A 27325-nucleotide genomic window follows, 5' to 3' on the forward strand; every position below is an offset into this window, starting at 1 on the left:
CTGTTGCAACAATGAGAAGTACAAAATGTCATGTCAAAACCAGCTTTACAATGTCGGTGTGGGGGGGGGGGAGGGGGGGTATAATTGGGTGGGGGGAGGGGGGAGGCTGGGAAGGGAGGTGAAGGGTAAACAAAGGAGGAGGCTGCAATGCTTGGTAAGAAATGTATGCATTATCCTGCCCATGTAATTGTAGCCCCTCTGTACAGTATGTTCTCAAATAAAATAAAATAAAATTAAAGACTGAATTCCACATAAAAAAAAAAGAGGTTAGCACCGATTGACTGTGAGGGAGGACCAGTGCTGGGCATCTCCGGAACTCTCCTGGCCTTTGGAAACTCGCGGAGTTGCCGCTGGTCTCCGAGGCAGTGAAGTACACTCGACCGCCGCTACTCCAGTTCCAGCGCGAACGGCCCAGAGGGCATGGGCCCGCTACCCTGGCGCTGAGCCGGTGGGGGAGGGGAGCAGGAAGGGGGGCGGGGCAGGCAGAGGGACCTCTTCCGAGAAGTGGGGTGCGGTCCACCCACCCAGGGGCTGGATCGCGGGCCTCCTCGCCCCTCTGCTCCCAACCCTGGTCCATGCGCACACCCAGGCGCGCGCCACGCAGACCCCACCCAGATCCAGCAAGACAGCAAAAAACAGCTTTGCGTTTCCACAGCTCTCGGTCTCCTACTAGGAAGAAGCGAGTAGTGAGAAACAAATCTTCTATTTTCAGCTACTCTAAGTTTACAAGCCAAGGTAGGTTCACAGTCTGGGTTCTGGGTAAGGAGCGGTGAAAGGATGGGGGAAGTGTGGAGCTCCCAGGACTGGGGAGCTGAAGAGTGGGGAAGGTGTTAGTCAGCTGATGGAAAGTGATGGAGGGGGTGAGACTGATTCCTGTATGCGCACAGACAGGGACAAATAAAGCCCCCCGCCCTACCCCTTGCAACAAACAAATATGGGGAGCAAGGAGAAGACCAGTTTTTACTGGAGGTAATGGTACTATGTTCCCACCAAGACTTGTACTTTCCAAAGCCAGGCAAAGATACCAGCCCGGCTGTCTAGAACTCATTCTCAGAGTGACTGCAGAATCTGCAAAAGGGAGCGAGTTTGCCCAAACTAAGGAAACTGCTGGGCACAGAGTCTGATCAGATTTGTGCAGCAGGACTTGTCCACTGTTTACTCTCATAACTGGTATTTGGGAACTGAGGTTTTTGTCTGCTTTCCTCTGCCTCCACATCCTTAACCCAGCCTTAGCCTGTTGTGAAACTCTTGTGGACATGGCCAAAAGCCTCTTCTCTAAGCTTTCTTCCTGGAACTTTGAAATTCTTTCTTTGCTCTGAAACAGCACACCAGATGGTGCCAGCATATGGGTGAAACAAAACATCTTCCTTCTGGAAGGACAGAAAATAATCTATTTCAGTACTGCTTCTTGAGCTCTGGAATCTTGAGCTAAGATCTGTCCTCTGTGACAGTAACAATCTTCCAGTCAAGCCATAAATGGAATCCCTAGGAACCCAAAGGGCATGTTCATCTGGACAGCACATTATTAACGCCCAGAAGCAAAGCTGTCTAACCATGCAGTCACTAACTTGTTAGTGCAGAGTGGTAATTTTGTTACAAACACTTGAATTTAAGCACCTTTTTTTTTCCCCATATAAACAGGGGAGTAAAGGCCTAGTGTGGCAGGTGACTATTATACCACCTATGCTAGCCTGCCCTAAGAAAAACTCAGACTCTACCTGAAAAATAACAGAAACAAGCCGGGCGCTGGTGGCTCACGCCTGTAATCCTAGCTACTCAGGAGGCTGAGATCTGAGGATCGCGGTTCAAAGCCAGCCCGGGCAGGAGAGACCGTGAGACTCCTATCTCCAATAAACCACCAGAAAACTGGAAGTGGCACTGTAGCTCAAGTGGTAGAGCACTCGCCTTGAGCTGAAGAGCTGAGGGACAGCGCCCAGACCCAGAGTTCAAGCCCCACGGCCGACAAAAAAAAAAAAAAAAAAAAAAAAAAATAACAGAAACAGAAAGGCTTGGGTGCATAGTTCAAATGGTAGAGTGCTTGCCTAGTAAGTGCAGGAAGTTTGAATTAAAATCTCAGCACCTTGGCTAGACTCTGCTGGCTCCACCTGTAATCCTGGTGATTTAGGAGACTGAGACCTGAAACTTGTGGTTTGAACTCAGGCCAGGCAGAAAAAAATCTGTGAGATTTGTAACTGCAATTAAACCCCTCCCTCAAAAAAAAAAAAGCAAGAAGTATAGATATGACTCATGTGACAGCCTTGAGTAGAAAAGTTAAGGGACACCACCCAGGCTCTGAGTTCAAGTCCCACCAGTGTCACAAAAACAAAAATTCCAGTGCCACAGAAATAAAAAAACAGTAAAATATTTTTGGAAATTTGGACATAATTGATGTAGGTTTCCTTTGGATATAATTGATGTCGGTTTCCTTTAAGCAACTATTTTTCACTAGTAACTTTAAAATTAGCCTTTATTTCTAGAAATTACTCCTAACGAAATTTAGAAGTTGTATGGTGAGTTGGAAAAGTTCTACTCCCAGGAACACCGTATATTCTTTGGGCATTTCATATCTCTGTCTCTGTTCTTCAGTTTCCTTCATGTGTAAAATGAGGACTGACAGTCTCAGGGGCACTCTCCTCTCATTCTGACTATATAAGGAAAGGAAGAGTGGGGTGCCAGTCACATAACTCTTACATAAAAGAAGGTACTCCAGAATGTGGAAGTGAGCTGTAGTTTCTCGGGGAAGGGAAGGGAAATCACTCCAGGAAAAGAGCAACGGCTTTGGCTACAGTCAGAGCACAGGTGTCAGTGTATAAACCAGCAAGGGTAAAATGTTTGTCAAGCTTTTGTTGGAAGCCTTGCTAGTGTGACTCAAACTTAAGTAGAATGGGCCAATGAAGACTGGAGAAATCTCTCTGATTTCATTTCATCTGTATTTGAGCAAAGAGTCACCTCTGGAAGCAGCTGTTCTCTGAGAATGCCTGGGAAAACCAGAGAGGGGGATGGACACAAAGCCTAGAGTTTCCTGAAAAGTAAATGTTTAATTTTTGTCTTTGTTTGGAGATAAAGTTACATCAGCAGAACTTTGTCCTCATTCTTCCCTCAGTCAGTAGTGTCTCCATGTCCTGGACTTGTGATCTTTCTCCTGTGGGCCTTTCTTCCTCAGCCATTACTTTGGCTACTGAGTAAGTGTCATGTTTAAAGACCCAAAATATTATGGTTATAAAGGAATTCAGAGAGTGTGCCAGTTCCTTGCACCACCTAACGTTATCCTGAATTCCAAGGACAGAAGCAAACACATATATCTGTATAAAGAGGAAATATACCAGCTCTCAAGTTCTTAGAAGGCCTCTGTGCTTCTGGTGTCTGTGGACATGTCTAGCTTTGAGGAGACATAGACAAAACTCCAGAAAAGAGGAATGACTTCCAACATGTCAGAATTTTTTTAAGTAATTATTTTTTAACATTAATGGAGCTTGTTCTCAAGGCTGACACTCTACTACTTGAGCCACACTTCCATTTCTGGCTTTTTGCTGATTAACTCATGGACTTTTCTTTCCTGAACTAGCTTTGAATCTTGATCCTCATATCTCAGCCTTCTGAGTAGCTATGACTATAGGTGTGAGCCACCAATGCCTGGACAGAATTTATTTATTTTTATGATTTGATAATAGCTTCACGTTTATTAAAATTAATGGCAAGATATGTGTTGATCAAAGATTAATTTTTTTACTTTTATTCTGAAACACAAATGGGTATATAGATTCATTTTAATGAAACAATAAAACTATTAAAAAGCAATTTTTGTTTAAGCATAAATAACTTCTTTGTGCCAAGTTTGGGGGGGGGGGAGATAACAAAACACCAAACGACTGGCTTTTGTGTTGTCAACTATGTGAGCAGGTTTCCAATCATCCACATTTAAGGGCCTGACAAAATGACTTCCTAATGGTGAGACAGCAGAAGCTGCCTTCTCTGGGCACCCAGAGGTGCATGTGTGCATGTCTGTGCATGTATGCTATGGGGTAGGAAGGAGTTTCTACTGTGTTAGGGCTGTTCATTAGAAGAGGGCCACGTTGATGGGTCATCTCGGGCTATGAGGGTTGGTTGCTGTTTCTCCTGAGGACTGTTGAGGCAATCATGTGTTGCAACAAGCCTGGCAGCTTTCCTCCCTAACAAATGAGTGCTTGATGAGTGTTTAGAACACAGTTTTTAAAGTGCTGTGAGATTACTTTTTAAAAAAATAGGTACTTGCAAATGGTATGTTTGTTCACAAAAGGAAACTGCAAATGGGCACTCTGTTGGATGCCCACCAGGGTTCCATTTTGTGGGCCCATGTCTCAAGACTAATGTTTGCTCCAGAAATGCCTTGACCCATGACATTTACCAAAGCAAACTGGCATTTTATTGGTGATAGGTGCTGGTGGCGTGCCTGCCATTTCCTTTCTAGAAACCTTAGTATTCCTGAGGGCCCAGGTGCTGTAGGAAAGCAGGTGATAGCAGTATGCTTAGTCCTTTCCTCTCTAGCCCCAGACTTTTTTCTTTTATTCTTCCTTTAAAAAAATTTTTTTTTATTTTGGTGCTTGTATTGGGCCTTTAACTCAGGATCTTGGCCCTGTCCTTTAGCCTTTTTTTGCTCAAGGCTAGGACTCAACTACTTGAGCCATGGCTCCACTTACAGCATTTCAGTGCTTAATTGGAGATAAGAATCTTACAGATTTTCTTCCCAGACTGGCTTCAAACCTCAATCTTCAGATCTCAGCCTCCTGAGTAGCTAGAAAAACACTGTGAACCATCAGTGCATGACATTTTTTTTTCAGTGCATGACATTTTTATTCAATTTTTTTATTACAGTTTCCTCTCTCTAGGGCCCAGGAGGCTGGATCAGAAGGTGATGTAAGCTGGGCATTATAGTGCATACCTGCAATCTCAGCACTCAGATGCAGAGGTGGGAGGAATTTTAAGTTCTAGGCCAAACTAGGCTACATGGTCAGACTGTCTCAAAAAACTATCGGAGATGGGAGAAGATATAAATGGCGCTCACCTCCTTCCAGACTTGTCACATATATCTTTTTCCTCCTCTCATTATGTCCTTCTAGTAGGGCCTCTTTCTCTAGGGGCCTTGCAGCTCTTTCAAAAGTAGAGTCCCCAGGCACCTGCGCATATCTCAAACAAAGTCAGTGGAACTAAGACCCACCTATGTGGGTTCCCACTTCATGCCTGCTTCCTTGGGGGCACAACTGGGTATAATGATTCCACAAATCAAGAAGTGGACATCTCTTCTGGAGATTGGATGGGCCAGAGGAGGCTGAGTCTGGATTCTGGAGGTGCCTGGAGATTCTGTAGTCTGGAAAACAAGCATATTTCTTCTGTCGTTGAAGGGCTTTTTCTGACTCTATTATTCATCTACTCCTTTTTTAAAAAAAATATTCTTTTAATGGGGCTTGAACTCAGGGCCTGGGCACTGTCCACACTCTACTACTTGAGCCATAAATCTACTATTTTTATTTTGGCTTTTTGCTGATTAATTGGAGATAATAACCTTAGAGACTTTCCTAAACAGGTTGGCTTCAAACCATGATCCTCAGATCTCAGGCTCTTGAGTAGCTACAAATGCTGTTGTGAACTACTGGCACCTGGCTTCATCTAATCTTTCATCATGAAGCTTCTGCACCAGCAAAAGAGGCTTAATACCTATCTTACACAAGTCCCGGTGATGGTCAAATGTAATAATGTACACAAGAGCTTCATAAAAGGAAAGATAACATTAATTATTATAATTATAGTTTTTTTAAGTGCCATTGTTTTTTGGGATACATCCTGTCCTTAGTGGTCACCTTCTCAAATGTGGGCAGATTAAATACTTAGAAGTCAGCGGATGACAACATAAGACTAAGAATTTTTAAAAGTTGAACATTAGCCAGGTGAGGTGGCTTATACAAGAAAATAAAGAAATAAAAATCAGTAGATTGTTAGTGGCTTATATCTATAATCCTACCTACTCACGAGGCAATGATCTGAGGAGGAGATGGACGCCAACCCTGGGCAGAAAAGTCTGTGCAACACACACACACACACACACACACACACACACACACACACACACACACACATACACACACACACAGAGCAGGAAGTGGAGCTCAAGTGGTAGAGTGCTACCTTTGAGCAAAAAAGCTTAGGGTCAGTGTTTAGGCCTGAATTCAAGCCCCAGGACCAGTACACACACGCACACACACACACACACACACGTGCATGAGCATGCAAGCACACACACACACACACACACACACACACACACACACACACACACACACAGAACTAACACTATTCTAGATCCAGTATCCAGGTAAGCATAGACACACTTGGATTCCTGTTTTGCCTTATGTTTGAAACCAACGACTGTGGGTAAATAGAAAGTATAAGATGGGCACTAGTGACTCATGCCAGTAATCCTAACTACTCAAGAGCTGAGAGTTGAGGATTGTGATTTGAAGCTAGCCCAGGCAGGAAAGTCTGTAAGACTCTGCTCTCCAATTAACCACCAGAAAGCGGAAGAGGAGCTATGCTCAAGTGGTAGAGTGCTAGCCTTGAGCAAAAATGCAAGAAAAACAGTGCTCATGCACTGTTTAAGCCCCAGTACTGGTGTGTGTGTGTGTGTGTGTGTGTGTGTGTGTGTGTGTGTGTGTGTGTGTGTGTGTGTGAGAGAGAGAGAGAGAGAGAGAGAGAGAGAGAGAGAGAGAGAGAGAGAGAGAGAGAGAGAGAGAGAGAGAAAGAAAAGCAAAGCTACTTCCAATACCCTTCAGCAACTGGCTTCCAAGACTTTTGGGATTACAGTATTATCATCTTTCCTAAACATCCCCTTGCTCCTAATCCACACACAGGCTATCTCCAAAGAAACCTATATTCCTCCACTTTTGTATATATACATATACATGTATTTATACATACATGTATATATGCATATATATCATCCTTCTGGAAGATTGTGTCTACTCTATACTTTTTCCAAGGGAGTGATTAGAAAAAGTTCTGGCCTTTAGATCAGAGATGATATTTCATGGATCCACACTATTGCATGTCATGAGCAAGGGTAAGACACACAAATATCAGAAAGATTCAGGACAAAAGGTCATGTTTATCAAAGTTTACCCACTCCCAAAAGCAAATTTCTAATCCACCCCAGTGGGTTAATATTTGACCTAGACACACCCAGGAAAAAGGCAAATGACTCTCCTTGTTTGTCCAAGCCCAGTGTCATTCATTTGCATGTCTCTGCCAATTCTAGGGATCCTTAGATCTGTTGTCCCCACCCTTCCATATGATAACTATATAATCAGAACCAGAGAGGCCTTTAAGTTCACACAGCTGGAACTCTTTATCTGGGAGCAAACAGCCGCATCCATCTTCAATTGGAGGGAAGTTGCCAGACTTGTGCAAGATTCTTCTTCCTGGGTAATCTACTTCTCTGCTTGTTTGTATCTGTACTATTCCTAGCCACTTATCTACTTTCAGGAAATCATGCAAGGCCTCTTCACCCAAGCTTATGAATTAAGAAGAAACTGAAGGGCTGGGTAGGTGGCTCAGGTAGAATGCTTTCCTCGCATGCATGAGGCCCTGTGCTCAAGTGGTAGAGATCTAGCCTTGAGCTGAAGAGCTGAGGGACAGCACCCAGGCCCAGAGTTCAAGCTCCACAACTGGAAAAAAAAAGAAAAAAGACAAAAGAAGAAGAAAATAAATAAGATTCTAAATTTAAAAATGAATATAGGTTTAGTTAGGGACAGCCTGTGTGTGGATAAAGGAAAATTAACACGAGTAAGAGCAAGAGGAGCTTTTGGAAAGAGTTCCAAATGGTGATAAAATCCCCAAAGGTAGCTGGGAAGGTGGCTCAGTGGTAGAGTGCTTCCCTTGCATGCATGAGGCCCTGGGTTTGATTCCTCAGCACCACATAAGCAGAAAAAGCCGGAATTGGTGCTGTGGCTCAAGTGGTAGAGCACTTACCCTTGAGCTGAAGAGCTGAGGGACAGTACCCAGGCCCAGTTCAAGTCCCATGACTGACAAAAAAAAAAAAAATGTTAAAGAGGAATGGAAGTAACTTTGTTCTTGTCTCTTTTATAAGCATTATAATGTAGTTTTACCTGGGAAGAAACAGAAGTATGTTTAGCACTGGTACTTCCTAATCTTCAGTACTTATTTCTTTTGTTAGAAATTGAGCCACACCTCTACTTCTGATTCTTTGCTGGTTAATTCGAAATAAGTCTCTAAGATTTGTCTGTGCAGGCTGGCTTCTAACTAGGATCCTCAGATCTCAGTCCTACATTGTTAGGATTATAGGTTTGAGCCACTGGTGTCTAGCCCAGATGATATCTTGTGTCAATAATTAAGCTTATATAGATTTGTCTCTATAACTGCTATCATTGGGTTTTTGATAGTGAAAACGGAAAGACTCTGCTATGTTTAGTCTTTGAAAATCAGAAACTCGGCTGGGTGCCGGTGGCTCACGCCTGTAATCCTAGCTACTCAGGAGGCTGAAATCTGAGGATCAAGACTCAAAGCCAGCCAGGGCAGGAAAGTCCGTGAAACTCTTATCTCCAATAAACCACCAGAAAACTGGAAGTGGCATTGTAGTTCAAGTGGTAGAGCGCTAGCCTTGAGCTGAAGAGCGCTCAGGCCAGAGTTCAAGCCCCATGACCGACAAAAAAAAAAAAAAGAAGAAGAAAATCAGAAACTCATTTTTTACATTTTAATTAAACATTTTTGCATTACTTTTTTAAAAAATTGTTATTATATAAGGTTGATGTGTAGAGAGGTTACAGTTACATAAGTCAGGTAATGAGTACATTTCTTTTTTATTCTTTTTTTTTTTTGGGTCCGGTCATGGGGCCTGACTCTGGGCCTGGGCGCTGTCCCTCAGCTCTTCAGCTCAAGGCTAGCACTCTACCACTTGAGCCACAGAGCCACTTCCAGCTTTTTTCTTTTTGCTTATGTGGTGCTGAGGAATCAAACCCAGGGCCTCATGCATGCAAGGCAAGCACTCTACCACTGAGCCACCTTCCCAGCCCTGAGTACATTTCTTTTTAGACAGTGTCACCCCTTCCCTTGCTCTCTCCCAGCTTTCCCCACTGTTCCCACAAAAGTTATTTTATAGAGAAAAAAATATACTTACGTCTGGAGAGGAAAATGAAGCCAATTATCAAAACAAGATGGAGGGTCTAGATGCATAATATGGGCTCTGCCCTCCTGTAGCTCACACATCAGTAGGAAACACTGACAGGACCATCATTGGTTATTTGTCTAAGATCCCATGATTAATTGCAAGCATGCAAATAACACCCACTGAGCCTGATAACAGGCAAATTTTTGTGATATCCTTATGTTCAGGCACTAAACTTTGTGGCTTTTGTTATGATATTTGCATCTAGTGAGCAACTTTGGTCTTAATATCTGAAGCATAGCAAGTACAGAGACTAATCAGGCCTGCCAGCTAGGATGCCCTTCTTGTTAGCCATAGACCTCACAGTCTCTTAAAAGGCTCAACTATCTTAGAGTAGATGGAAGACACTGCCAACATTCCTATCCACCACTGCCACCTAGTGACACCTAGCGCTGTGGATCAAGTGGTAGAGTAACGTTTTGAGCTGAAGAGCTCACAGACAGTGCCCAGGCCCAGTTCAAGTCCCATGACTGACAAAAAGAAAAAGAAAAAAAGCGGGATGTAGGGTTTAATGGTGGAGCACCTGCCTAACAAGCATGAGGACATGAAAATCCTAGTGGTTCCCACCAATAAGGTCAGCTACTCAGGAGGTAGGAATGGGAGGATCATAGTTCAAGGTTAGCTGAACAAAAAGCTAGCATGACCCCATTTCAACACAAAAGCTTGGCGTGGTAGTGTATATCTGTCAATTAAACTTTTTTCTTTGTCAGTCGTGGGGCTTGAACTCTGGGCCTGGGCACTGTCCCTTAGCTTTTCAATTCAAGGATAGAACTCTACCACTCTGCCACTTCTGGTTTTCTAGTGGTTTATTGGAGATAAGAGTCTCACTCTTGCCTGGACTGGTTTGAACTGTGTTTCTCAAATCTCAGCCTCCTAAGTAGCTAGGATTACTGCTGGCACCCGGCAATTAAACTTTTATAAGAAAAATAAAAACTAGGCAGAGAAGTACCCACAAGATTAAAAAGCATAAGACAAATGTGAAATTTGACAAGTTGGTAGACAGCAGACCAGCAGCTCTGTTGGAACAGTGGCAAGGTATGAACATTTGTTGTTCTTTTAGGGGTAGATGTCTCTCTTGGAATCATGCACTACTTCCTCTATAAACTCCCAAAAGCACACTTGCATTAGAGTTTATTACAGATTATAATCTATATGCTTAATAGAAAACTTTTTCACTTGCCATTTATTTCAGCATTGTGAAATGACCACTAAATTTCCTTAGCATATAACTTGGTATTCTTCAGCATCGTACCACATTTATTGATGATTATCATGAAGCAGACAAGGTAGACAAATAGGGGTTGGTCTAATCAGCATTAGGTATGCTGATTAGAAAGAGAGCTTATTTTTCTCACTCAGCCACATGCTGTCCTAGTCTACACTCTGGATTCCCTTGGCCTTCTAGATTCATGGCCACAGTTCCTGGACTGGTTAGACATATCACAGACCTAGTGCTGGAACCTTCTTGAGGACCACAAAGTTTTAGATGAAAGTGTTCATTGATTTATATACGAGGCATGTCAAATAAAAATTAAGAAGCAATTAATTTTAATGTCTATGAAAGCACAAACTATAAAATGTTTATGTATCCGAATTTTAAAATAAATGGTATTACTTTTAAGAATAATTTGAAGCCAGGCACTGGTGGCTCACGCCTGTAATCCTAGCTACTCAGGATTGTGGTTCAAAGCCAGCCCGGGCAGGAAAGTCCATGAGACTCTTAGCTCCAATTAACCACCAGAAAACTGGAAGTGGCACTGTGGCTCAAGTGGTAAGGTGATAGCCTTGAGCTGAAGAGCTGAGGGACAGTGTCCAGGCTCAGAGTTCAAGCCCCATGACCAACAACAACACAAAAAGAATAATTTGAAGGTCAGATTCTTCTCCCATTGTAAGAACTTCTCAGTGTTGATAATGACTATCAAGAAAGCAATTATAAGGAAATTAATCATAGTCAACCATTAGTTAAATGAGTTATAGGCAACTTAAAAATAGAAATTCTGCTTGGCCCCAGTGGCTCACACCTGTAATCCTAGCTACTCAGGAGGCTAAGATCTGAGGATTGTGGTTTGAAGCCAGCCCAGGCAGGAACAATTATGAAACCCTTATCTCCAACTCTCTACCAAAAGCTGGAAGTAGAGGTATGGTTCAAGTGTAGAGTGCCAGCCTTGAGTGAAAAAGCTATGGGATAGCACCTAGGCCCTGAGTTCAATCCTCTATCTACACATTACTTACTTAGTTAATTTTTTTTTTTTTTTTTTGGTCCGGTCATGGGGCCTGAACGCTGGGCCTGGGCACTGTCCCTCAGCTCTTCAGCTCATGGCTAGCGCTCTACCACTTGAGCCACAGCGCCACTTCCGGCTTTTTTCTTTTTGCTTATGTGGTGCTGAGGAATCGAATCCAGGGCCTCTGGCATGCAAGGCAAGCGTGCACTCTACCACTGAGCCACCTTCCCAGCCCCTTAATTAAATTTTTGTAGTGAAAAGTCAATGGTATTGTTGGATGTGGGGATACTTAGACATTTGATTTACTATGGTAGGTTGTTTTAGTACTTGAGTACTCTATCTACCACTTGAATTATACCCCCTAGCACCTTTTTCTTATAGTTATTTTTCAAGTAGAATCCTGGGGGTGGGGTGGATTTTCCTCCCACTCTAGCCACTTGCATAGCTGGAATGAAATGCATTTGTCATCACACCCAGCCTATTAAGACAGAGGCTTGATAACCCTTTTTTTGGTGTGTGTGTGTGTGTGTGGGCCCACTGTCCTCAAACCTCCATTTTTTTAATCCGCTATTTTTACCTTATGTCCTGTCTCTGGTAAATTTTAGATGCTCTTAATGAGCTTTAAAAGTTCCTCCAAAGAAATGTTAGAAATGGCCTGCTGTAAACCAAATATCTTCATTAAATTCTCAGATTTTCAAAATTTGTAAGAAATTCAATCCCAAAAGTTGTTAAGAAATTTATTGTGTTATGTTTTGCCACAATTCTTCCCTGATTCTGTTTTCTATGCTCTAACATTCAGTTCAAGAAGTAACTCCATGTTCACCCTGTAGGTATGATAAGGTATCTGTGTCACACTGCCCTACACCTTGCTTGGTGATGTGTGTTCTGAGGTTTCAAGCTGACAGCTCCAGAGAGGTGGTGTCAGGGATCTTCTCTTCCTTCTTTTCAGAGAGATATTGGGAAAACATGACAGAAATTTTAAGCCCTTTGACTTGAAGAAAAGGTCTTAGGAGTTTTGCCTTTTTAACCCATAATATAATTTGTCTTTCATGTAATGTTTATATACATACACTGGAGAAACTAGGAAATATTCTCTAGAATAATCCAAATTGATCCAATATGAGACACTTCAAAGAATAAATTTGAATTCTTTTGTCTGCTGTTGACCCCAGACCCACTTCCAAACATTATCTGCCTTCTTACTGCTCCTCCCTGTACATTCTACATAATAATTCTACATAATACTTCTGCTTTTGACCAGGAACCAACTTACATCATGGGAAAGTTGGCCTCCCTCTCCACGTCAGGGTGACTCTGTGCTCACAAGTGGATGCGTGGAATCCCATCTAAAGCAATCCTTTAATTGACCCTGAGCTGCGAGTGCCTGAAAAGTCATTCTTCACCATTCTCACTTTCTAGATCCCATCTCCTCTTGTAGCTGGAGATCTCATTCTTTCTCTACAGATATCACATTCCCATTTAAGGAAGCAGTTGATGGTCTTGTATGTTGACCAAGATGGCCTGGAACTTTAGGCCCAAGCCACCTCCTGCCTTAGCCTCCTGAGTAATAGGGCTTACATGCACACACCACCGCATATGGCCTTGATACATCTTACTGGTCTTGGTGTCCTAGTTTATAGAACAGTCCTAGGGCCTAAAAGGGACTAATATAATTTTTTATTTGTTTGTTTGGTCTGACCTTGTCTTGAACTCTGGGCCTGGGTGCTTCCCTTGAGCTTTTGTGTTCAAAGCTATCACTCTGCCATTCATTACACAGTTTCACTTCCAGCTTTTCTTGTAGTTTAGTGGATATAAGGCTCTCACAGACTTTCCTGTTAGGGCTGGTTTCAAACCATGATCCTCAGAGCTCAGCCTCCTAAATATCTAGAATAACCAGTGTGTGTCATCAGTGCTTAGTTGTAATATTTATTTGTTTGTTTGTTTATTCATTCATTCATTCATTTATGTTTGTTCTGGGGCTTGAACTGTAGGCCTGGGTGCTGTCTCTGAGCAACTTTTGCTCAAGGCTAGCACCTTACCATTGGAGCCACAGTGCTACTTCCAGCTTTTTCTCTGATTAATTGGAGATAAGAATCTCTCACAGACTTTCCTGCCTAGACTGGCTTTGAACTTCAATCCTCAGATCTCTTCCTTTTGAGTAGCTAGGATTACAGGAGTGAGCTACCAGCTCAGGCTTGTAATATTTTTAAATAAGCTAATGAATAGATGATTTAAAGAGTATGAATGGAAGCTGGGCACCAGTGGCTCACGCCTGTAATCCTAGCTACTCAGGAGGCTGAGATCTGAGGATCACGGTTCAAAGCCAGCCTGGGCAGGAAAGTCCATGAGACTCTTATCTCCAATAAACCACTAGAAAACCAGAAGTGGCACTGTGTCTCAAGCGGTAGAGCACTCACCTTGAGCTGAAGAGCCAGGGACAGCGCCCAAGCCCAGAGTTCAAGCCTATGACCTACCAAAAACAAACAAACAAACAAAGAGTATGAATGGAGTGTGTGTGTGTGTGTGTGGGTGTGGGCATATGCATGTGTCCACACGAGTGCTGAGCTTTTACTTGGCTTTTGCTCATGGCTGGCACTCTGCCACTTGACTCATGCCTCTAGTGTAGCATTTTGCTGGTTAATTTTTTAGGTGTGAGTGCTGACACTGGAGCTAGAACTCAAGACATTGAGCTCGCACTTGGTTTTCTCATTCAAGGCTACTTGGGTACATCTCGACTTCTGTGTATAGATTTTGTAAATATCCTCTGGGATAAGAAAGAGGCAAGAGCTGGAAATTGGGAAAACAGATTTTCCAAAGGACTAGATAAGCAAAGGTATAAAGTTAATGAGGAAGGTCAAAGGTGACTTGATTCTTGATGCCCAGTCAGAGAGACAAGGCCTAGGCCTTTATAGCCTGGTTTAGATTGTGTTTCCTTGGCTCTACCAGTCCTCCTTTTGCCTTTGGCAGGAGCCTCTGTTGGAAGAAATTGTGATGGGCTTGGGCCCCTTGTTGTTGGTCTTCTTACTGGGTCTGGGTGTGACCCCACTGACCCTGACTCAGGATGACTCCAGGTTCAAAGCCTTCCTCACCAAGCACCATGATGCCAGTCCAAAGGGCAGGAATGACAGATACTGTGAACGCATGATGAAGAGACGAGGCCTCACCTCTCCCTGCAAAGACACCAACACTTTCATTCATGGCATCAAAGACCACATCAAGGCCATCTGTGGAGATAATGGAAACCCTCATGGAGGAAATTTACGAATTAGCACATCTCCTTTCCAAGTCACCACTTGCAAGCATAGAGGAGGGTCCTTCCGGCCTCCCTGCCGGTACCGAGCCACAGCAGGATTCAGACACATTGTAATTGCCTGTGAAAATGGCTTACCTGTCCACTTCGATGAGTCCTTTTTCATCCGTAGCTAGAAGGCCACTGGCCATAGCTGGCTGTGCTGTTCTTTCTTTGTCTTCCTTCTACACACCCCAGAACACTGGTGGTAACATTCAGTGCCAGGCCTCTAGAAAATGAGTTACCTGAATCCCTTGTTTTCTGTTTTACAAAGTATGTTCAGTAAATAAAAATGACTGAAACTAGTAAGAATCAGAGTCTTCTCACTGATTCTTGGCACATTGGCCTTTCTCTGTTTGCTCTACTCAGCTGCCCCTGAGAGAATGGGATGGAATATAAATGTCTTTTTCCAGCTGGGCACCCGTGGTTCATGTCTGTAATCTTAGCTACCTAGGAAGTTGAAACTGAAGATTGTGGTTCAAAGCCAGCCTAGTCAGAAAAGTCTGTTGCTGTTCACACAGCGAGACCTGGGAATGCAATGTCTGGTAGGCAGAGAGTGGACTACACTTTGAGGGTATTGACAAAGTTTATTGGAAGCATGACATGCTTATATATAGCATACACACAACGTTAATCTTAGTCAATGAACCAAGAGAGTTAATCTTAGTCAGTGAACATGAGACAGTTTTATGAGGCCAAAAGGTTACAAGATATAAACAAAGCATAACTGTTTACACATATGGGAAGCTCTTTACACATATGGGAAGTGTTGAGGGATTATTTATGGGCCGTTTGGAGGGGCATGAAGAGCACATTCTGCATGCCCTTCCCAGAGGTTGTGGCTGGAGCATCTAGACTTTTGCCCAGACTTGGAAGGAGTTTTCTCCTTTCCCCCCGAGGCTGCAGCTGGGTGTTCCAACTGTTGCCAGGACTATGGAGGAGTTTTCTCCTGGTACAACAGCACACATAACCACACACACTACACAAATCCTCAGGTGGGGTCATGCAAGCCTGTGACTCAGACAAAGTCCAAGATTCTTATTTCCAATTAACCACCAAAAAGCTGGAAGTGGCACTGTGGCTCAAATGGTGGCACTCAGTCTTTTTTTTTTTTTTAATTGTGAAAATACTGTACAGAGGAGTTACAATAACATGGGCAAGATAATGAGTACATTTCTTATCAAGCATTGTTGCCTCCTCCTTTGTTTTCCCTTCCTATCCCTTCCCATTTCCCCCCTCCCCCATCTGCTCCCTCCCCCCTGCTCCCGCCAAAGTCGTAAAGTTCGTTTTTCAACGACTTGTACTTCTTGTTGTTGCCATGGGTCTACCTGTATCCCTATTTAAATGATTTGTTTTTTCCCTTCCCCTCCACAAATTATACCAACATCAAATACAGTGAAAGCAGGGGTTATATCGTGGGGGAGGGACATAAAAAGTAACAAAGAAACCATCTTATAAATATGTTAGAAACAATCGCATGAAAGAAAAAACATTTGAATACTTATCTTGGGGTTCATTTCGCCTAACATCACTTATCTGACATTTTCTGCTTGACTCAGACATATACTAGTTATTGCAAATAAGGGAAACCATGAGACCTATGTTTCTTTGAGCCTGGCTTACTTCACTTAATATAATTTTTTTCCAAGCCTTTCCATTTCCTAACAAATGGGGTAATGTCATTCTTTCTGACAGAGGCATATAATTCCATTGTGTATATAGACCACATTTTCTTGATCCATTCATCTACTGAGGGGCATCTGGGTTGGTTCTATATCTTAGCTATGGTAAATAATGCTGCGAATAAACATAGTTGTGCTGATAGCTTTAGTATGGTCTTGTTTGTAAACATTTGGGTAAATGCCCAAAAGTGGGATTGCTAGGTCATAGGGGAGCTCTATGTGGAGTCTTTTGAGGAACCTCCATACTGCTTTCCAAAGTGGTTGAACAAGTTTACACTCCCACCAACAATGCAGTGAGGTTCCCTTCTGTCCGCATCCCTTTCAGCATCTGTTGTTATTAGAGTTCTTGATTATAGCCTTTCCAACTGGGGTGAGGTGGTATCTCAAAGCTGTTTTGATTTTCATTTTTTTTTATGGCTAGGGAGGTTGAGCATTTCTTCATGTGTCTATTGCCATCCATCTTTTCTCATCAGAGAAGTTTCTCTTTAAGTCTTTAGCTCATTTATTTATTGGGCAGTTTTTTCTTTGAAGATTTGTTGTTGGGGGATTTAATTTTTTGAGTTCCAAGTATATTTTAGATATGAGACCCTTGTCCATTGTATGGCTAGTGAAGATCTTCTCCAGTCCATGGGCTTTCTATTGATCTTGCTAGCTATGTCCTTTGCCATGCAGAAGCTCTGCAATTTCATGCAATCCCATTTGTCCAACCTTTTTTTGATTTGTTGTGTTTCTTGGTCTCTATTAAGAAAATTTCAGCCTGTGCCAACAAGACCTAGGGTTTCTCCTATTCCATCCTGTAATGTTTTCAGAGTGTGTGTTTTAATTCCGAGGTCTTTGATCCATTTGGAGTTGATTCTGGTGCAGGGTGATATATAAGGATCTAGCTTTAGTTTTCTACAGGTAGTTACCAATTTTGCCAGCACCATTTACTGAAGAGGCTGTCTTTCTTTCTTTCTATTTTTTTTACTCCCTTATCGAAGATTAGATGGCTATAGGTCTGTAGGTTCATTTCTGGGTTTTCAATTTTATTCCATTGGTCCTGAGGTCTGTTCTTGTGCCAGTACCAAGCTGTTTTGATTACTATGGCTTTGTAGTAGAGTTTGAAATTTAGTATTGATATTCCTCTAGCACCGTTCTTTCTGTTAAGGATCATCTTTGCTATTCGGGGTCTTTTATTGTTGCAGAAGAATTTTTGGATTGCCTCTTCTATTTCCTTAAAGAATGAGGTTGGAAAATTGATAGGTATTGCATTGAATTTGTAGATAGCCTTGGGAAGTATTGCCATTTTTACAATATTCATCCTTCCAATCCAGGAGCATGGGAGGTTTTGCCACTTTCTAAGTTGTGTTTTGATTTCCCTTTTCAGGTTTTTAAAGTTTTTATCATAGAGGTCCTTCACTTCTTTGGTTAATTCCTAGGTATTTTATTTTTTGTGGGGCTATTACGAATGGAGTTGCTTTCCTAATTTTAGCCACGCTTTTCTCATTGTTGGCATAGAGAAAAGCCATTGATTTTTGAGGGTTAATTTTATAACCTGCTACTTTGGCACTTAGTCTTGATCAGATAAAGACACTCAAGCATGTGAGGCTCTGAGTCAAGGCTGGGTACCAACAAAAGAAGTAATGAGTGTGGGTAGATGTTAACAGTTGAAATAAGAATCCTACATAGATTCAACAAAGAGAACTGGAAAAAGTTCAGAGTTTACAGCCACTAGGAAGAATTTTCAAGAGAGGCAAATTGTTTTGTCTATCAATAATAAACCAGTAAGCTGGTGGTTCACACCTAAATCCTAGCTACTCAAAAGACTGATTGAAGATCAAAGTTCAAAGCCAGCCTGTGCAGACTCTAATTTCCAATTACCCAGCAAAATCTAGAAGCAGAGCTGTGGCTCAAGTGTAGAAGGCCAGACTTAAGTGGAAGAAGCTAAGGGACCAGGCTCTGAGTTTAAGCCCTAGCAGTGATACCAACTCATCATCATCATCATCATTGTGAAAAGAAGGAGAAGGAGAAGGAGAAGGAGAAGGAGAAGGAGAAGGAGGAGGGGAGGAGGAGAAAAGAGTTTAGGACCAAGTGTCACTTTCTCTCTTCCCATCCTTTCCTCATGTCCCTTCCCTCTCCCCTTCTTCCTCCCCTTTCCTCTTATGAATGACTTCATTCTTCAGCTAGATTTATTTTCAACTACAAATGAACATAGTTTAATAGACACTTTCTTGTAATATTCACTAATCAGTGATCATTTTCTGTTACCTAATTTCTATCCATAGTCATCTGGACATTTTGCTTATAAAGTAATTGCTAATAAATTGCATCTGCAAACCACTAGTTTCTGTGTTGTCAATATCTGCGTGTAGTGGTTGCATTGTTTACTACAGTGGCCTCTCCTGTGATTGGAAATTCAAGTTCCTCTCCTTTATATCTCCCCCAAACACATAAGTTTACTGTGAACTTTTGACTCTTACAACACTTAACACCTTCTGTCTGGCTGTGCTTGAATACCTGTTGTGCACTCTCTTTTATATCCCCTCCTCTACTTCCCAGCCTCTAATAATCATCATCCAGCATGTACATATGTCATTGTTTAGATTTACATATGAGAGGAAACAAGTGCTATCCATTTTTTGTTTTTATATTTATCTTATTTATATTTACTTATTTTGTGCTGGTACTGGGGCTTGAACTCGAGTCGCATTATTAAAGGCTGGTACTCTACCACTTGAACCACATCACCACTTCCAGTTTTTTGCTGGTTATTTGAAAATAATCTGGAGAATTTGTCTGCCAGGCCTTTCCTCTCCTTTTTTTTTCCCCTCTGGAGTCCTGGGCTTGAACAAAGGGCCTGGGCATTGTCCCTGAGCCTTTGTACTCAAGGCTAGCATGTTACCACTTGAGCCACAGTCTCACTTCTGGCTTTTTCTGAATTGCTTATTGGAGATAAGAATCTCATGGACTTTCCTGCCTGGGCTAGCTTTGAATCGTGATCCTCAGATCTTAGCCTCCTGAGTAGGTAGGATTACAGGCATGAGTCACTGGCACCCAGCTTAAGAGGATGTTTCTTTTTCTTTTTCAGTACTAGGGATTGAATCCAGGCAAGTGCTCTGTTATTGAGCTACATCTCAGCCCTCTTCCCTCTTCTTTAAAAATAGAATGTTTTCATATGAGCTTGGCATTTCCTGGTGATTAGATTCAAGTCTTGCCATCTGTGTGGTCTGCTCCATGGAGTGCAATGCCCTCCTGGCATACTGTGGAGACAGGCAGCATCGTATGTCCCCCACTGTTGTTGGTACTGTGGTCACTGAGTCACGATTTGATTGTTATTTTCTCCAATTCAAATAATAAACAGTTTTGTGTAAACATGGTCAGATCATGCAAATATCCTACTTCCTCTCTAATTTTCCTTCCAGATTTGGCCTTTGTTTACAGTTTTGTTTGATCCTGTCTGCATTATAACAATAATCAGGTGATCATTTTCTGTTTTTTGTTTTGTTTGTCAGTCGTGGGGCTTGAATTTAGGGCCTGAACACTGTCTCTGAACTTTTTCACTCAAGGCTAGCACTCTACCACTTTCAACCATAGCACCACTTCCAGTTTTCTGGTAGTTAATTGGAGATAAGAGTCTCATGGACTTTCCCACCCAGGCTGGCTTTGAACCGTGATCTTCAGATCTCAGCAAGTTCTTGTGTTGTTCCCTTTCCTCAACTTCTGCAGACAATATTATATCTTTCAGCTAGAACAGTCACCCTAGATCACTGCCTCCCTTCAAAGCTTTGGTGGGGAAAGTCAAAGGCATGAACCAGCACAATGATCATCGTTAGATGGCTCTAAAAACCTCTTTCCTTTCATTGCACATCTGCTCTGGTGTTAGAGGAAATGATTTATTCATGGGAAGTGACAGAGCCTCAGATGGGGGCACTCCTCAGCTGCTAATGGAGACAGCCACTGAATTGAACCAAGGCTGGTGCTCTGCTGGATTTTTGATGGTTAATAGGTGGTAAGAGTTTCTCAGATATTTCTACCCAGGCTGGCTTAGAACTATTATCAGCTGTCAGCCTTCTAAGTAGCTAGGATTAAAGCCATAAGCCCCTAGCACTCAGCTCAGTCCTAGTACTTTTTGCTTTGAGTTTCTTGTTTTCTCATAATCAAATCTGTTTGGAGTAAGACGTCAAATTACAGGCAAATCATTTTATCTCGTGAAACCTTTGAAGAATTAAAGCTACCATCAGCTGTGTTTGTTAGCTATGTAAGGAAAGAAGAAAAACGGGTAACACACAAGGAAGAAAATTCCATATAGTTGGAGATGAAATTTTAACTATGAACACAACACAAAACTCAGTAACTAAGACATTTCATTGTTCAACAACAGACCTCCAATTTTTCCTTTTATTACCTTTTTGTTTTTTAAATACCAGTACTAGGGCTTGAAAGTAGAATTGGGTATTGTGCCTTAGTGTTTTTTGCTTAAGTCTGGTGTTATCCCACTTAAGCCACACCTCCACTTCTAGCATTTTTTTCTGGTTAATTGAAGAGTCTCATGGACTCTTCTGTACAGGTTGGCTTCAAACCAGAACCTCAGATTTCAGCCTCCTGAGTAGTTAGAATTATAGACATGAGCTGGACATCGGTGGCTTACACCTATAATCCTAGCTACTCAGGAGGCTGAGATCTGAGGATCCCAGCTCAAAGCCAGCTTAGGCAGGAAAGACTGTAAGACTATCTCCAATAAACCACTCAGAAATCTGGAAGTAGTGCAGTGGCTCAAGTCTTGAGCTGAAGAGCTGAGAGACAGTGTTCAGCCCAGACTTCAAGTTCCATGACCGACAAAAAAAAAAAAAAAAAGAGAAAAAAAAGAAAAATAGACATGAGCCATCAGTGCTCAGCTAGGCCTCAAATTTGGAGTACAATTACCTATAATATAAAGAGAGATCAATAATGTCTAGGGCAACTCATTGTCATTCATTGTTTATTCTGACTAGGCATTGTGATACTAATAACTCATTTACAACATCCCAAAAAGTAGGTGGAAAGATAGTCATTTAACCCCTGAGGAAATATGCTGAAATTTAGGCATTTCCCCAAGATCACACTATGAGTGTGTTAATGTGACAAACTATATGAAGTAATTAACTTAAAGTGAGGAAAGGTTTATTTTGGCTTATAATTTCTGATGTTTCAGTCCTATTGTTTGGGGCCAGTGGTAAAACAGAATGTCAAAGTGGCAGAACATGAAGAAGAGCTGTTTCCCTTGTGGTGGCACAAAAAAAAGGAAAGAGAACAGGGTGAAGTCCTGACATTCTTTTCAAGGACTCAATCCTTGGTAACTAACTTCCTCCTATTAGGTTGAGTTTTCTAAAAGTTCTGTCACCTCCCAGGAGTGCTACCTGGGGACGAAGCAATCAGCACACAGACCTTTCTGGAAAAAAAAAAAAATCCAATGTGTAGCAGCTAGTGTACCAGACCAAGTACTTTGGGATCACAGTGTGTGTCAAAAGGAGTATTTGTTTGTTTGTTTCTCTATTTTTGTACAGGTTCTGGGGCTTTAACTCAAGGCCTGGACATAGTCCCTGAGCTTTTTGCTCAAGACTAGCACTCTACCACTTGAGCCATGACTTCACTTCCAACTTCTGGATGGTTAATCAGAGTCTCACAGACTTTCCTGTGAAGGCTGGCTTCAAACTGTGATCTTAGCCTCCTGAATAGTTAGGTACCTGGCAAAAGAAGGTTTTATTAAGAGTCAGGGTAGAACAGTGATAAAGCCTTTGGGAAAATCCTGACAAAAAGTCTATGTTCGCGTGATTTGGAATCGGGGCTCAGGTGCTTTTCTGTCTCATTTGCTCATTATAGTAAGTGTAGTGAGGAATGTGCTTTCCTTTGCATGAATAATTTAGGTCTTCTCTGTAGCCAGTTTTCTTGCTAAACCACATGTTTTAGACATGAACAGGTGATTAGAGGCAGCACCAGAAAAACAAAACCAAGGCAAATTGTTTCCAACTGTAACTAAAACTCAAGTACTAAGTGAAACTTTAGAGGTTGTACCCATTGATTTTTGGAGTGAGGAATAAATCAAGCTTTCATGTCCTCACTTGGCTTTTTCACCCAAGGTTGGTGTTCTACATCTTGAATGACACCTCTACTTTCAGCTTTTTGCTCATTAAATGGAAACAATGTAATTTTCTGCCTGAAAAAGCTTTGAATTGTGATCCTCTGATCTCAGCCTTCTGAGTAGCTACAATTATAGGCATGAGCCCCCCGCACTTGGTGCGGCCTCTAGCTATAGGCTGAGGAATAGAACATAGATCTTTATTTCTTTTGTATATAGGAAAAAAGGTAGATGTGAATGTAGGAAGTGCCATTTCAAAGAATAATAGTTTTGCTTGAATACTCACTATTAAAGGATAGGCTTGGTGAAATGAAGTACAGATACCTTGTAAGCCCTGTCAGTTACTCACACAGTAGAATCATGAAACAGAAGCATTGAGAAAAGGCTGATAGGCTTGGCACTGGTGGCTCACACCTGTAATCCTAGCTACTCAGGAGGCTAAGATCTAAGGAGCAGTTCAAAGCCAGCCCAGGCAGTCTCTGATAGTCTTATCTCCCATTAACCACTAGAAAACCAGAAGTAGTGGTGCTGTGCCTCAGAGTGGTAGAGTGCTAGACTTGGGCAAAAGAACTCAGGGTCAGCACCCAAGCCTTGAGTTCAAACTCTATAACTGAAAAGAAAAAAGTGAAGAAAAGAAAGAAAGAAAAAAGGCCAGTAATATCAATATGTACTAAGTCAGGAGTTTAACTGGGACCAGTCCTTGGACTGCACAAATTGTGATGGGTCTGTTTGGGTCTATCAAAATAGCCTTTTCTAGTTGGGATTTCCCACTTTTTCAAAATCAGGGATGATTTTTCTTTGCTGGTGAGTCAAGCTTTTATATTATTATTAATTTTATTGTGAAAATGTTGTACAGAGAGGTTACAGTTACATGAGTAGGATAATGAGTACATTTCATAGCAAGCATTGTTACCTCCTTCTTTATTTTCCCCCTACCATCAATCACTTCCCTTCCCACCTCCTCAACTCCTCCTGCCCCTCCCCCACCCCAACATTGTAAAGTTTGTTTTCAATATAGTGTACTGTACATCTCGTTGTCACAATGGGTCAGCCTACATCTTCATTTAAGCGTTCTGCAATATCCCTTCCCCTCCCCAAATTACAAAAATATATATACAAGGTGCAGAGCACCAGCATCAAATCCAGGGAAAACATGGGGGAAGAATATACAATAGAAACAAAAGAATCACATAGTGTATTGTATGCACGTTAAAAAACACTAGCAAGAAAGAGAAAAAGAAAAAAACCTCTTGTTCCCCTGTCTTGGGTACATTTTGCTTAATATTATCTCATGTGGTCGTATGTACATAGCCTTTGACCTACTCCGCTTGTCCTAGACAGAATCAATCTTAAAACAGTCACTATCCATGTTAGTCCCAGGATTGACAGCCAGAGGGCAGCATCAGGCTAGTCAGTGTTGGCAGAGATCCCACCTCCACCTTTCTGCTGTTCTTCAGAAGCAACTCTGAACATGTCTTTGTTATCCTATGTGTCTTTCTTCTTTTATTGTCAAAATATCAGATTACTAAAATTTCTAAAAAATTCCTATTTTACTCCATTAGAAGAATAGTCATGTGAGAGGATATACTAATACTAGCCTGGCATTGTATCTTTTTTTTTTTTCTCCTCTTCCTTTAATTCTAAGTTTATTAAAATCAGTGCATAGACAGGTGCCAGTGGCTCATGCCCTGTAATCCTAGCTACTCAGCAGGCAGAGATCTGAGGATTGCAGTTTAAAGCCAGCCTTGGCAAGAAAGTCTGTGAGACTTTTATCTCCAATAAACTACTCAGAAGACCGGAAGTGGTGGAGTGGCTCAAGTGGTAGAGAAGCTGAGGGACAGCGCCCAGGCCCAGAGTTCAAGCCCCACCACTGACAAAAAAAAAGAAAAAGAAAAAAAAAAGGAAAAAAAATCAATGCATAAACTTTCTTTGACCTGAGTCCTGAGTCTATCTAAACTGTTGGGAATTAAAGTTTTCAGGAGACTTAACATCAGTGGCTCACACCCGTTAACCTAGCTGCTCAGGAGATTGTGGTCTGTTGATCACTGTTCAAAGTTAACCCTGAGCAGACAAATCCTACAGACTCTTTTTTTTTTTTGTCCAGTCGTGGGGCCTGAACTCTGGGCCTGGGTGCTGTCCCTCAGCTCTTCAGTTCAAGGCTAGAGCTCTACCACTTGAGCCACAGCGCCACTTCTGGCTTTTTTCTTTTTGTTTATGTGGTGCTGAGGAATCGAACCTAGGGCCTCAGGCATGCAAGGCAAGTGCTTTACCACTGAGCCACCTTCCCAGCCCCCTACAGACTCTTACCTCCAATTAACCAGTAAAAAGTCAGAAGTGCAGGTATAGTTCAAGTAGTAGAGCTCCAGCCTTGAGCAAAAAGCTAAGCAATAACACAAGGCCATGAGTTTTGAGCTCGAGTACTGGTATACATGTTGTGTGTGTGCATATACACTCCCCTTCCCCCCACATATATAAATAAAGTAAAATAAAATGTTTTCAGGGAATCAAACACTCCCTAAAGATTACACCAGTTAATTACCTTATGGGACTGACAATTGTACACAAAGCTGGACAATAAACCACTCATTCAGTTCTGCCTTAGCTTAGCAAACTGACTATACCAACTGCTTTTCAGAAAAGAGAAAGATTCGTGTTTTCAGAAATCCATGTTGGGGCCAGGCACCATTGGCTCACACCTGTAATCCTAGCTACTTAGGAGGCTGAGATTTGTGGATCATGGTTCAAAGCTGTCCCAGACAGGAAAGTCTGTGAGACTCTTATCTCCAATTAACCACTAGAAAACCAGAAGTGGTGCTGTGGTTCAAAGTGGTAGAATGCTGATCTGGAGCAAAAACGTTCAGGGACAGCACCCAGGTTCTGAGGTCAAGATCCACAACTGACAAAAAAAAAAAAAGAAGAAGAAGAAGAAATCCATGTTGGCAAACTGCTACTGTTGGAAGAAACAATGGTGGGAAAAACTGGGAGCAAGGAAGACTAGGTAGATGGTAAATATAAGGAAGGGGAAAGACGACTGCAGAATGGAAGAACTGTCAGCCCATCATTCCCAGCTCCTCTCTTAGTTCTTACAGTTTTTTCTTCTCTTTGCTTTTTCTCTAGGTAGTGATGACTTTGCAGCAGACCCAGTCTTTGTTTCTTCTCTTGCTGCTGACCCTGCTAGGGCTAGGGCTAGTACAGCCCTCCTATGGCCAGGATCGCATGTACCAGCGATTCCTGCGACAACATGTGGACCCTCAGGAGACAGGTGGCAATGATAGCTACTGCAACCTGATGATGCAGAGACGGAAGATGACCTCCTATCAGTGCAAGCGCTTCAACACCTTCATCCATGAAGACATCTGGAACATTCGTAGTATCTGCAGCACCACCAATATCCAGTGCAAGAATGGCAACATGAACTGTCATGAGGGTGTAGTGAAGGTCACAGACTGCAGGGAGACAGGAAGTTCCAGGGCACCCAACTGCAGATACCGAGCCATGGCGAGCACTAGGCGAGTTGTCATTGCCTGTGAGGGTAACCCACAGGTGCCAGTGCACTTTGATCGATAGAGGCATTTTGAAGGGATTACTGCCAGTGGTTGACCTCTGAATAAGTCTGACATAGTAATGAGTAATGCTTCTGAAATGTCTCAGGCTTTGTCTCCTCTGCTCATTTCTTATATCTTTCTCCATGTAACCCATTCTATTAAATACATTACACCCAATAGATGGAGACATAAACCAATATTGAGTCTGGGTTTTTCTACAATAAGCTGCTTCTAATACTGGTCAGCTTAGCACTCTCAGATCCTGCCCTCTGGAATGTACTCACTCTATGGATTTATATAGTATTTGAGCCATTTCCAAGTACCTTTATCCAAATTTTTTCATTTTAATACCCCAGCACTTTGATGAGGTTGTTATATATAAATGAGATTTGCTGAAGGCCATAGTGACAGACCTGAGCCAAAACCCAGTTGTGCTGGTTACCCCTAAAGAGCTTTCTCTACTCACCATCAGTTCTTTGGAAGTGTCTAGTTTTTTGTTATGCCCAAAATGCCAGCCACTGAAGGAAACCATTTGGAAATAAGAATGGCAAACTTCGAGCTCTAACATTATTGTTATGTTTGTGTCTGATAAGATGATGTGTCTTCCCAAACTTTTGAATCATCCTAGAAGGTCAAGAGCATGAAAATGTACTAGATCTTAAGGATTCATTTACTTTTCCTGACTAAAAGATTTTTCATGTTTTACCTTACAATAAAGGACATATCAGCAGAAATCTAAAAAGGCTGTCTTTGTAACCAGAACTTTGGGGATGCTTTTGCTAAAAAGCACTGGCTCTTCAATTAGGTCTGAAAATGCCTGAGGAATAGCTAAAAGCAGGATGAACATCATTTTGATCAACAGCTGTTTGTTTAAACACAGTTATAAACAATCAAAAGATTGACATAGAAATACAATTTAAATAAACCTTGAGTTGGTTAAATCTCAGTAGTCAAAAGTCTAGCAAAACTACAAGCAATCATCGTGTGTGTGTGTGTGTGTGTGTGTGTGTGTGTGTGTGCACACATGCACCCATCCTAGGGCTTGAACCCAAGGTCTGGACACTGTCCCAGAGATATTTTGCTCAAAGCTGTTACTCTACCACTTGAGCCAAGCTCCTCTCTACTTCTAGCTTTTTGGTGGTTAATTGGAGATAAAGGTTTCATGGACTTTCCTACCTGAACTGGCCTCTGAACCAGGATTCTCAGTTCTCAGCCTCAGGTAGCTAAGATTACAGATGTGAGCCACCAGCCCCTGGCTGAAGCATAAAACACAAAATGTCCT

The 27325-nt window shown here is 42.1% G+C and overlaps 1 protein-coding gene across 6 annotated transcripts; it reads left to right on the top strand.

The window, feature by feature from the left end:
- Positions 1–516: 516 nt before the first annotated feature.
- Positions 517–26777, top strand: LOC138828592 (ribonuclease 4). 6 transcript variants are annotated; one of them, XM_070024744.1, is made up of 2 exons: positions 517–735; positions 25620–26777. In XM_070024744.1, the coding sequence occupies exons 1-2, from the start codon at positions 576–578 to the stop codon at positions 26063–26065; spliced, it is 606 nt and encodes a 201-aa protein (XP_069880845.1). In that variant the 5' UTR covers positions 517–575; the 3' UTR covers positions 26066–26777. The 6 variants fall into 6 exon arrangements, with proteins under 6 accessions (XP_069880845.1, XP_069880848.1, XP_069880846.1 ...); XM_070024747.1 differs by lacking the exon at positions 25620–26777 and adding an exon at positions 14401–15039 and having other exon boundaries at positions 647–735; XM_070024745.1 differs by having other exon boundaries at positions 650–735; positions 25616–26777.
- The last annotated feature ends 548 nt before the right edge of the window (positions 26778–27325 follow it).

This window comes from Dipodomys merriami, unplaced genomic scaffold, assembly GCF_024711535.1.
Source record: "Dipodomys merriami isolate MVZ:Mamm:240054 unplaced genomic scaffold, mDipMer1.0.p SCAF_1, whole genome shotgun sequence".
Taxonomy (NCBI): domain Eukaryota; kingdom Metazoa; phylum Chordata; class Mammalia; order Rodentia; family Heteromyidae; genus Dipodomys; species Dipodomys merriami.